The sequence below is a fragment of the Vanellus vanellus genome, assembly GCF_965231255.1.
Source record: "Vanellus vanellus genome assembly, chromosome: 13".
NCBI lineage: Eukaryota > Metazoa > Chordata > Aves > Charadriiformes > Charadriidae > Vanellus > Vanellus vanellus.
The window spans coordinates 17976878-17989522 of NC_138918.1; the positions used below are offsets into that span (position 1 = coordinate 17976878).

The following is a 12645-nucleotide window of genomic DNA, read 5'->3' on the forward strand; positions in this document are numbered from 1 at the left end:
TTCATTCTGTTTTGAATTTGAGAAAAATCCGAATAAAAATTGGGTTTCACTTAAAAAGTAGTTGAATTGTTATATATTAATTATCTTCAAAAGAAATGCCAGACCAGCTGCCTAAAAATGTGATACTCAGATCCAGTGCATAAACATAAACACTGTTTCTATGTACTACAGAGAATAAATTTAATTCTGTAAGACCCAAGTACGAAACACTGGCTTATTATTTCACTTGTTTACAATTTGATCCAACATGCTTGTTATGTGAGAATTTGTTTCTAATTTCAGAAGTAGTTAAAAAAAATGCGAAGCTCATTCATTTGTGAGGCTGTTTATCAGTGAAAGTGGACAAGACTGGCATGTTGGTGAATGCATTCATGTTGTGCGTTCCTACAAAATGATAAGCTTTCATATTTTCAGTCTGTCACAAAATGCTGTTCCTGAAGTCGTCCACTGAATCTTTTTCACTTCAGTGTACACATAAGCTTAATGTGAGTGGTCTGCAACTGAGAGTGAGAGATAATGAAATTACAGAATGTATCATAATAAGGTCAAGTATTGCAAAGAGGACTGAGGCTGTTTTTCATCTATGTTCTGAACAGTGTTTGATATATTTAGCACTTAATTCCTAGTAGACATTGGTTTTTTTTATCTTGCAGGGTAGTGGCAGAGAATGACTTTCTACACAGTCTCCTAAGCAAAGTTACTGCATCAAAAGGAGACAGTGGTGGACAAGGTAAAATAGATTATTATTTTTTTTAAATAGTACTATTTTTTAAAGTTACAACATATTTTTGTGGAACTCCATTTTATATTGTTTACATTTTAGAGAAAGGTTTCTATGTTAGAGCTGTAACACAACCATGGAGGTGGGTCAACTTTGAAGGTGGAAGTGAAGAATCACGAGTTTGTTGCTGAATCTTAGAGGCTATTTAAATTAGCAGGTACACTTTTGGATTACAGAGCTTTTACTTTCAGCTACAGGAAGCAGGGGAAGTGAATTCTTACCACTATTTTGGTGGGTAGAAGAGGCAATCATCTGAAGTCAGATTTATGATTTTTTTTTTTTTCCTTACCATAAATGTAATTTTTTTTTTCCTCTCTTAATAGGTCTCTGGGTAACTCTGAAAATGCTTGTTGGAGATGTGATTCAAACTAGAAAGGACTATCCACATCTTATAGACAGAACGACAGTTGTTGCTAGAAAGCTAGGATTTCCTGAAATAATCATGCCAGGTAGGAGGTGCTTTGTTCTGTAATAAGAATGGATTTTGGTTTTCATTGCCTTGGTTACTGAGCATCAGCTGCAGTCTTATTTACTTAATTCTGTAATGGGTAACTGAGAGGCTCTTTAGAATTCACTCCTCATGGTAATTTTTGTTGCAATATTAGAGGCTTATATAAAATAGCAAAATACTTGGGAAGTATTTTTTAGTACTTAAGCAGAAAAATAAAATCAAGACAGTGAGAGATAATCCCAGCTCCTTGTACATAGCTTTCTTGTCTTCCAAGTAGATTATGGTGGATGCCTACTTGAATTTTAAATTAACCTTATTTTTATTGTAACTTATCACTTTCCTTTAATAATCAACATATGCATTTGCAATCTTTATTTTGATTTATGGTATTTTCCAATTAAACTCACACACTGTCTGCAGTGGTCCTTTAAAAAAAAACAAAACAAAACACAAAACCTACACAACATACTCCCCCTTCTAGTCAAATCACGATACTTTAAAAAGTCATATTAATTTGTTCACAGGAGAAAATTCTCTTCTAGAAAGACAGCTGTGTATTTGGGGAAAATTCAGTAATGGCATCATCTGTCACCTCACCAGCAGGTGTCAGTGCAGGACGAGAATCTCTTCAAGTCACTGAGGACTCCCATTTGGTTCGTTTCACATCACATTGTAGTATCTTCTTAGCTAAGAATAGCAGAGATGAAAATTCAAGTTCAGATGGAAAATAAAACATTTTTATCTGTTTAACCACAGAAAAAGAAGTGCTCTTGTGAAGTTCAGTTGACCCTATGCTCTCACAGCATTTTCATTTATTTTTATTTTTTAACCTTTCAATTTCTTTTTTTAGGAGATATAAGAAATGACATTTATATTACATTGCTGTATGGAGATTTTGATAAATACAATAAAACAACTCAGAGAAATGTGGAAGTGATAATGTGTGTCTGTGATGAAGAAGGAAAAGTGATGCCAGTAAGTCATCTTTTTTCTGTATGACGGATGTAGAAACATGAGTTGCATTTTAGATGAAAGCCTTGAACTTCTTACAAATTTTTATTGTACATACCATTGTACAAAAACTTGCAGTTCCCCCACTTGTGGCATCTTGTGACTAAGTTTTATGATGTTTAAAGTGACATATCTATTAAAGTCCTATAAATGTCTTGCATAAAACTGTAACAAGAAATAACATTGAATGACCTATTTTAGCTGTGCCAAGGAACAAAAGCTGTTTCTGACAATTACTGCATTCTTACTCTAGGTTTTTTCTTGTGGAAATTCCCAGAGGAATGCAATTTGCACATTAAAATGTTAGAAGTACCATTTCTGCTACATAACAAACCCTTGATTTGTGCCAGGAAGACTGTGTCATTGTCCCTTGAATGGCAAGTAACTAAATTAGTGACAACAGAGGAGTGTGGACACTGTATATATGCAACATAAATATTTACAGTGTCTTATTGCTTGTCTATTTCTGTTTTGAGAAATTTTTCTTTTCCTTAGGGCTTTTTAACACCAGTTCAGTATTCAGGGGGATTTTTTGCTGTTCCTATTCTCAGCTTTATACTGTTCACTAAATCAGTACTGTGATCGTGAGGATGAAATCACAATGAAGCTTCTTGAGATAAAATAAAGGTGGAGTAATTCATGGTGGTTCATGACTTGCTGAAATGTGTTTATGAACTACAATTAAATGTTTGACCTAAAAGGTAACTTTAGAGCTTGAATGAAGAAAATCTTAAACCCATGTGATGCTTAGGATCCACACAGCAGTTGTAACCCTGATTACAAAACAGTCAATATACCTATGGAAACACCTAACCACGACTTGCATGTACAGAAATTAACTCTGTTGTGAAATCGACTTCAGCGGACTCTATTCTGTCTATTCACAGAAAATATGCTTAAAATACATCTACCAAATATTCCTTAAAGAAATTAACCTATTGCAATGTGTTAAATCTTGCATTCCAATATTATGTATGCCGAGTTCTGCAGATGTATCCTTTCTCCAAGTACTAGGAGAGAGTGGATTTGTCACGTTGTCTATCTGAAATATATGTTCAAATTGTGCCTGCTTTCTGTGGGTAATATGCCTTAGACATGTTTAAGCAACAATTTTGAGGAATTAATTGAAGTGATCTTGAATGCAAGTAATAAAAAGTAACTGGTTTTCCCTTTTAGCCTCTAAAAAATAAATGAATACCAATAAACTTTCAAACCCATGAATTTATATTAACTTCGATATTTCTAATTATCCAGGAATCAAAATGGGTTTATGGTCACTAAACAGGAAACTGGTTGGCTCTGTTTAAGTATTAAACTAGTTTCAGTTGAAGAGCTAGCACTAGATTTACTGTTGCAAGTAAAAGGCCTTTTGTTCCAAGTGAATGTCAGAGAATACCTCCAAACAAGTTGGTGCATGAACCTTGAAAAATGTCTATTTGGGCAGATGAGACATACCTTTCTGCAGTTAAACCCCTCTGACCAGATCTTACAAATCATCTTCAGGTATCAGCATCACACCCTTCTTGTCACAAGGCATCCTGGTATTTGAAGCAGACATCTAAGAGTCACTGGATTTTCAGCAGGAAAATTGCCCTTTTGCAGTAGTTGGTGTAGCCCATATAGGGTTAGTTTCATCTGTGCTTTCAGTGGGGAATTTAATATGGTTGCTTCTTTCATGCACTTCAGTTTCATGTCTGATACCTGGTATCGGTGATCTTGCTTCATCAGTTATCAGAATCAGCGGTTACTCTGCGCGTACAATCCTCAACCACAATCAGCTAGGAAAGACAAATTCAATAAACAAACTGAGTTCTTAAGTTGTAACAAATTTTGAACTTGATCAAAATTCTTACGTTGGATCTGTACTAGTTCTGATAGTCATTAGAGAATGTGAAATTCTAAATGTTGGTAAAAATGGAGGAGGGCATACACTGTAGAGGTACCAACAGTTAAGTTTGGAAGTCACTGCTGGTACATAGCCAAACGCTTCTGAGATTCTGCTGGAATACAGTATTTTAAAAGTAAGTGGAGAAATACATGGCATAATGAAGCTAGGTTACTTTGTGTGCTTCTTCTCATTGAGATGATGCCTTCGTCAATTAAGTTTGTCAGTTTGAGAGGAGAAATCATGTCTATTTATGTTTATCACCGAGCTCTTCTTGGAGCCCACTGTGTAATCCCTGTAAAACACAATCTGGTGGTAGGTCCAGTATAATGGAAATGTTTCTTTTCATCATGTTCAGAGGCTTGGAAAATGCATTATCTTCATATTAACGCTTCCTCTCTGTTGGTGCTTTCATTATTGTTTAATTCGGAATGATGCCATACCCAAATTCAAGACGCCTTGTTCAAGACAGGTCTTCACACAGCATGATGTGTGCTGGCCCTGAACCCGCAGCTTTCAAGGAGCGTCCCCCTCTCCAAAGTCTCCAAGCGGGAGCCGCGCTGGGCCTTGGGCCCTGTTAACCGGGGGAAGGTTCCCCTCAGCCCGCAGGCCCGAGCCGGGGCCCCGCCGCCTCAGGACTAGCAGCCCGGCCCTCTGCCCTGCTCCCAGCCGCCATGGCGGGTTCATGAGGAGGCACGGGCGGGGACCGGCGCACTTACCCGGCCGCCGCTGTGAAGGCGCTGCGGCGGCCGGGGGCGCGGTGGCCGGGCGGCTGAGGGCGGGAAGCGGAGGCCGGGACTGGCCTGACTGCGGGGGGTGCGGCCGCCATGTTGTCGTACCTCAGCGAGGAGTGAAAGCGGGCGGGGGCCGGGGCGGGTCTCGGCTGTGCGCTGAGGTAAAGCTGCTGCCCGCGGTCGCGGGTGGGATTCCCGGAGGGCAGACGGACACTTTCGTTGTTTGGTTTTGCTCAACTGATAAAAAATTAACAGAAATTAATGAGCCACTAAGCACTTGTTTATTCCCTTCTTTTTGAAAGAACGCTGTTTGCTTGGGAGCGGGGGACAAACCCGTGAGTGAATATAGATCAGTTCTGTACTATCAGGTCAAACAGCCCCGGTGGATGGAAACGTTAAAGGTATGGTGGAGATACTTTTCACTTGCCTTTTTTTTTTTTTTCTTCTTCATTTATTGGTACCTCACACAGAAAAGCTGCACAGCATCAGCTCTTTCTAAAAAAAAAAAAAAAATAACTTGGTCCTGGATACAGCTAGAAGGATGGAGCCTTAGTCATACATCAGTTATTAGCGATATAAGATTACTGAGGCTTAAAATGCGACCTAGAAAACGATGTGAAGTTTCTGTTCAGCAAAACAAATGAGGTCATCTTAGATAACCTTCTGTCCTAGCATGGCTCATCAAAACTGAAATATTGCATTTGTTCTGTTGCAGTGAAACAATGGAGATGAGGAGCTTCAATTGAATGATTTTTAAAATAAAAAAAAAAAGGCCCCCAAACCCAACAAACCACAGCCCACCCCCCACTCTACCTTCCTACCCCAAATATTAACATTTTAGAGAGAAAAAACTCTTGGATTTGTTTAGAGAGACACCAACAATTATCTAATCTAGCTTTAATGTCTTTGATCAGAAAATGCTTGGAAACTTCCAGAAGTAGTGCTTCTAAAGCATATCTCAGGCTTACTAGTTGTGAATGAACAGGAAGGAGTACAAGTTGTTAGAGTTTTAGAACTATAAAGTTGATAAGGAAAAACACTTTTTTTTTTTTTTATGTTATGCGGTTGGCCTTATTTGTTGCATATTTGTTATATGTAGGTATGCTGCTTTATGGATAAAGCAGTCACGTGTTCCTGGGATTCTGCTTAAGGCTTTGAAATGGAATTTAATCATAAATTTAATTTATTTTGTCACTATTTTTTAACCTTTTTCACCTGTTTATTAAATTGGTTATCAATTTATGTATATGAAATGTGGTTATTTCATAGTGCAGAGCTGTTGCATAATTCTGTGTGCTTAACAGGGTAAGTAATAAGACTGCAGTATACTTATTTTCTAGAGTATAAGCACCTGTGTGTTTTAACTCACTGCATTCACTGCTTCATTTCTATGGTGGTGCTAGACTGTGAGCAAAGTCTAATAGATAATTGCTTATCAGCCACCACTTCTGATGCTGTGATCAGGTTCAGTAGTTTAAAATTATCTGTAAAAGGCATTATGGAGCCGGTAGAAATGGTCCTTATTTATTCTAAAATAGGAGGTCGTTACAGGTGAACACACCTTCCCCCTCTGTCCCCCCAACTCTATTAATTATTTTCTGATTTTAAAAAAGGTTGCAGTCCCTATTGAAGACATGCAAAGGATACATCTGCGCTTCATGTTCAGACACAGGTCATCTCAAGAGTGTAAGTAGGGAATTTTTACTTTAGTGAATTTTAATTCATTAATGGATAGTCAACTGAAAAGATTTTGTGTTGCAGCTAAAGATAAAGGAGAAAAGAATTTTGCAATGGCGTACATAAGGCTGATGAAGGAGGATGGAACAACTCTTCAGGATGGCATCCATGATTTGTTAGTCCTAAAGGTATTGGATCCATTTTTTTCCTTCCTTTCTTTCATGAGACACCTTTATTCACAGTGTTCTCTTTGATGACATTGTTTATTTTCTTAGTGCTAGATTAATTTTATTATTCTATCAAAGACAACTGTTATGGCTTTCATCTGAACAAAAATAATTGTAACTTGTTTCATGGTCAGTAAATGTTGCTTTAAATTTTAATTAGAGAGAGATGCTACCTCAGCACAATGAGAGATGGTTACTCTTCCTACTATTTTTACTGAACTTGCTTTATGGTGCTTTTGGCCTTTTGTAGTATAGAGGGAATCATGCTAAGAGCTCAGCAACTGAATGTGTACCATTATTCTTGCTGAAGGGGGGAAAAGTGTTGTTTTGATTAATTTTGAATGTTTGCCACATGAATAATCAGGCAATGTCATCTTAGGGAATTGGTTGTTTGAATCTCTGTGTAGTTCTCAAATGCAAAAGTGAAAGTTTCAGGAATTTTATTTTGGATGTGAAGAACAGTTTTGGCTACCCCTGATTGGACACAGGTAGCATTTTTGACTTTGTGAACTGAGGCAGGGGATGTGCTTTTGTTGTTTGTGGTTTTTGGGGCAGGTTGTTTTTTTTCCTCCCCTTGGAGAATACTGTCTAGCAGGAACTAAGAACCAGAAATCCCTTCTAATACAGAAGAAATTTTATGTTGGGTATTTCCAGGTGCTTTTTTCAGTAAACTAGTTTGCTGTAGCATTAATGGCAAGTGAGATGCATACAATTATATGAAGTTGTTTAGGTAGCCCAATAAAGATTAATGGCAGTGTATAGTTAGTTATCTTCTCTTCATTGATACGAACATTAATAAATATTTAGACCAGAAGGAAGATAATGATCATGTTGTATGAGTGTGTGGTTAATATTGGTTATGAAGTTCGGTCTAATACATTCCTGCATCTACCTGCTAGTTTTCCCTTAAGAGACAGAATAGATGAGAAATGCTAAACTGAGTTGACCTAGTTTATGTTTGGGAGAAATGGGCAGATTTTCTGACATATGTTTGCCTATTCTAGAATTAAACGCAGTAATTGTAAACTGTGTTTTAAATAGTCATATGTCTGGTCTCTCAAAAGAATTAATTTTAAAATCACAAAGTTTAAACAATATACTTTATTTTCACTGCCTTCAGGCATTGAAGCTTTTTGATAGACTTTTGGGTCACATTTTCAACTCTTTTCCCCATTGTCTAAGTTGTCTCAAAAAGGAAGTCAAGATTCTCATCTGGTTCCAGAAATTCTGAGAAGTAATTGTTTGGCAACAGTCGTAGAAGTTAGAAATGCTGTCAGTTTTGCTGCATAAGGATTTTGCCTTTTGTCTGTCTAGGTCTCTTTATAGTCAATTTTCAGCCTTACTTCTTGTTTGATAGGAAGCAGAGACTGCACACCTACAGTCGTTGAATCAGATACAAGCCCAAAACTTTAGTAAATCATTCTAGATTATGGGTTTTGTAACTCCTTGTTTAGTCAAAACTGTAGACTAAGGGTTGGCACTTGAGTCAGGTCTGTCATGGTGTTGTAGCTTTAAGTGACAGAGCTCTTAAACTCATTGGGGAAAATGTCTTGAGTTGGTTTGTTAAAGAAGAATTATAATCTCTAAACAGTGAAGAATATGATATTTATTGTCTTTGTCTAAAAACTGCTTTCCTGTCCTGGGAATGAATCAAAAGTTGAGACACAAAAATCTGTGAGGATTGTGGCATGTGACTTGACGGACTAGAGGAGGGAAAAATACCTGTTGGCTCTCTGTGTTTGTACTGTTCATTCTACTGAAAAGCATAAATTCCCTATTGTCTGTGTCACTTAGTTACTGCAGCGTATTGTCTAATTTAAAATACAAACTGTCCTGATCTGTCCTGAAATTTTGTGTTAAAGATCCAAGTATTAAGTTATAAAGGGCATACAAAAATAGTGCTGCTATTCTTTTCCTATTCAGTCCCATTTTCTATTCCTAAATTGTGTGCAGATGTTGTAACGGTGATCTATATCCTGTATACAGTCTTCAAGGTAATGCTTAATAGTCTATTGTGTTCTGTAGCTATTGACATTTTAATGAGAAGACTGCTCTTGCTTTTATTCTGACAGTTATGTCACCCCTCATAATTCCTTACGGCACCTTAAAACACATACCTTTCTAATTTCAGTGTAGCATTTTCCCTGCATGTTTGTGGCAGCCTTTCCTGCTGACTAACATTGACTCATGGTTTATCCATATGGGCCACGCAGGGACTTGGGTATTCTTTATCCTTTAGTATATGTGGTTAAGTCCATAAAATATAGCTTTTTGTTTACTTTTTTTACAAAATACAAAGTAAGTCTGTGTTTAAATCCAGTGGTATGAAATATGTCATAAATGGTATGTTGTTTTTCAGGGGGAAAGTAAAAAAATGGAGGATGCTAGTGCTTATTTGACATTACCTTCTACGCGTCAACTCATAGAAAACAAAGGAGCAACCATAGTCAGGAACTTAAGTATTGTAGGGGGGCTTTCAGTAAGCTTACGAGATGCATTCTATATTTCAACTCTGGTTTGTTCTACAAAGTTAACTCAGAATGGTATGTATCTTCTAAACAGGTAGAAGTTTTAGAAAGAAGAGACTTTCATGAATGATAAATCACATTTTAAATTTTAATGTCTGTCCATTTACTTCCAATTAGTGGGCTTACTTGGTCTCTTGAAGTGGCGTATGAAGCCAGAGCTGCTTCAGGAGAACCTGGAAAAACTGAAGATTGTGGATGGAGAGGAAGTTGTGAAGGTATATCTTTATATAGTTATTCTAATAATAGTTGTTCTCCATGTCCCTTCATGCCATGGCAGAAAAAATGCTGCATGGTTTCAAAAAGAAACATAAACTGGAGTGTCAGTTACAGTAAACATAGGACTGTAAAAGAAAGTATAATTGACAGGCTTCTTCAGGAGTGGCATTCAGTGTAATGCCTTTGTTAGGGATAGTTTGCAGAAGAGATAAGCAAAGTTTTCCATTAGAGGGAGCAAGGAAGCAAGCACCCAGACAGGATTCTTCATAGTGTTAGCCTTTTTTTAAATTTTTTTTTTTATTTTTTACTACACCCAATCATCTCTGGTATTGGCTACTGTTAGGCTGTGGAGACTTGCAAGATTACTGGTCAGATTTCCCTACTTCACTGGTACTTAATTTATTAGGATCCTTTTTTGCTTTCTGTTGTTTTATTTTCTGGGCTCTTAGTGCATCAATGGAGAATTCAATACCAACTGTATTAATTGGAGTCATTGCTGGTTTGGTCAGGTGAATATGTATATGTTACAGGTATGCTTTATTTTCAAGCATACACAGGAAAAGTTATTTTAAAAACCTGATAGGATATGAAAGCAGTAATGGTAAAATATTTTAATATTTTCCACAATCTCTGTTCAGCTGTTTGCTTTTGTCTATCTGAAACATTACAAACAATTCATCTTGCTTTCTTTACAGTTCTTAATATTAATTTACATGTTGATATTTTTTTAAAAAAAGGTGTATTATGTACCCAATGAAGTGCTTTTTTAATTTAATGAGTACAAGATGAATAAAATCATGTTACTATTTTGGGAAGTGGCAGACTCCAGCATTCAGATTAGAAGTCTATTGCATTTGTGTTCTCTTTAAATATAAGCATTAGATGCCTTTCTTGAGAGGAGGAGGAAGGAGAACTTAAAAAAACATATATATATTTTTATTTTTCCCCAACCAAAGAAAGATTTGGTTTCTAAGTGACTGGGATGCTTGTTTTTGATTTAAAGTGGGCTTTGAATCAGATCACAGAAGTATGAAGTGTATGATGATGAAGTATGATGATTTTTAATAATCATGTATATGTGAAAATAGCAACTATTAATCTGTATCACTGAGGAACTAGGAATGCAGTTTTAGATAGTTATGTGATTGATATAATATTTCTAGCTTTTCCGTAAGCTTTAAGCTTAACATGTATAATTGATAGGTCTTGTGTCTGAGGATGTAGGTTCTTAAAATTAAAGAAACTAGAGCCTAAATCCTCAGAAATGTTTTCTGAATATAAGTGATGTTTCAGTGAAGTCCCTTAAAATTCTTACTTGAGGGAAACCAAGTCTACTATCTGAAAATGCACTTGTGAGATTTTCAGGTTGAATTGGATGCCAATTTGTTATTTCATGTTCTTTTATAGTTTCTCCAAGATACACTAGATGCCCTGTTTAACATCATGATGGAACATTCCCACAGTAATGAGTATGACATCCTTGTCTTTGATGCACTGGTAAGAATCAGCACCGAAGGATTTTATTTGTCAAAATAAGGAACCCTATAATTTTGAATGAGCTATCAAGTTGTTTATTTCAGGGAATTAGTCGTAAAATATCTACAGAACAGATGGAATATTACTTTTTGACTGAAAAGCAAATTTCTTTAAAAAATGTTAAATAGTGGATTATCAAAAATATTCCAGGAGACTTAACATTTAAATTTAAAATGTGACTTTATGAAAAATGCTAATTATGTCCATGTCTGTTTAGATATATATCATAGGACTCATCGCAGACCGTAAGTTTCAACATTTTAACACTGTTTTAGAAGCATATATCCAGCAGCATTTTAGTGCAACATTGGCATACAAGTAAGTTTATTTTCTCTTCTTTTCTTTTTTTCTAAACCTCCACCGTCCCATTAAAGACAGTAAATCCTGTTTGTGACTTTTCTGATGTAATTAATTATGACCATTGTTTTGATGCTGTGGTTTGCTTATCTGGAAACAAGCCTGTCTGTGAGAAACAAATATGATTATAAGTAGAGTTAATTGGTAAATAGTAATTGATTTGAGGTTAAATGATTCTTTGGCATTCATTTTTCTCCTGTCTGAATTTTGCTGTGTCTGAGCATTTCACCTGTATCCTGTCAAATTTGTTAAAAGATATTTTGCTGTAAAGCCTCTTCCTTTACATTCCTAGCCTTAACCTGAAATGCTCTAAGTGTGGACTTGAGGACATCCTCAACACATTTGTCTAGATTTCCACATATTCTTTCACAGCAGATGAACTCATGGTGAAAAAAATGGTTTGGGAACCGTCAAATCTTCATATGCAGTTCACAGTCTGTTGTTGCACCAGCAGGGTTTCAGTGCAGTGAACTGGAATTTTAGTATTTATTATATGGTCTGCTGTGAACTGGAGTATTAGTATTTGTCACGTGGTCATGCCAGTGGGCAGGTGTATGGACTTCTAGTTTTTGTGAGTTTTTTGGTTTTACGTTTTTTGTTTTGTTTTTAATTTTTGGAGCTTCCAGATAACGTTGACGTGGGAAGACATAGATTCACAGAAGAGAATAAAAACTGTAGAGACATGTTATACAGTAAACTTAATACTGTATTCCTACTTTATTTGAAAAAGGTTTTTGCAGGTAATGGTAGGATAAAATTGCTTTGAACTATGAAGAAAGATAACATTTTCAGTTAGTGCTGATCTTGGTGAAGTGCTTTAACAGGATAGATGTATTTTTTTCATCTACCAGAAGCCTTGTTGTGGCAGCTTAATGGTGTGGCAGATCGAAGCAGAACTTTAATTTGGGATATGAATAATAGATGGAAGACCTTAGCTGAAGGTTTGGAATAGTTGACGGTATCTTGTAGTGTCTTGTGCTGAATTTGCATCAGTTCCAACTCAACAGGAAATGTCATGTAGATCATTCATTAGAACATGAGTTTGCTAGTATTGAAAGGCAGTAGTGCACAACCAATCCTTTCTCACGTTCTAGGAGATTTGAAATTAACATTATTGGGCTCAGAAAGCTCAAGCACAAGCTACATGCTCTTCTTTAATCCTCTTTCACTCCATATGTAATAAGCATGTGTAATTTAATGGTTTATATTATTGTGAAAGAAGAGAGGGTTGGGTATGGAACC

General features: G+C 36.4%; 1 protein-coding gene across 1 annotated transcript in view; it reads left to right on the forward strand.

The window, feature by feature from the left end:
- The window catches only part of DOCK2 (dedicator of cytokinesis 2), a gene marked incomplete at its 5' end in the record, with an annotated part of 219255 nt that overhangs the window by 24959 nt on the left and 181651 nt on the right, over positions 1–12645 (forward strand). The window contains 10 exons of the mRNA XM_082489775.1: positions 654–730; positions 1105–1230; positions 2083–2207; positions 5165–5263; positions 6476–6548; positions 6624–6727; positions 9126–9309; positions 9412–9509; positions 10918–11007; positions 11264–11364. Coding sequence (XP_082345901.1) covers positions 654–730; positions 1105–1230; positions 2083–2207; positions 5165–5263; positions 6476–6548; positions 6624–6727; positions 9126–9309; positions 9412–9509; positions 10918–11007; positions 11264–11364 — 1077 coding nt within the window. The remainder of the gene's footprint in view (positions 1–653; positions 731–1104; positions 1231–2082; positions 2208–5164; positions 5264–6475; positions 6549–6623; positions 6728–9125; positions 9310–9411; positions 9510–10917; positions 11008–11263; positions 11365–12645) is intronic.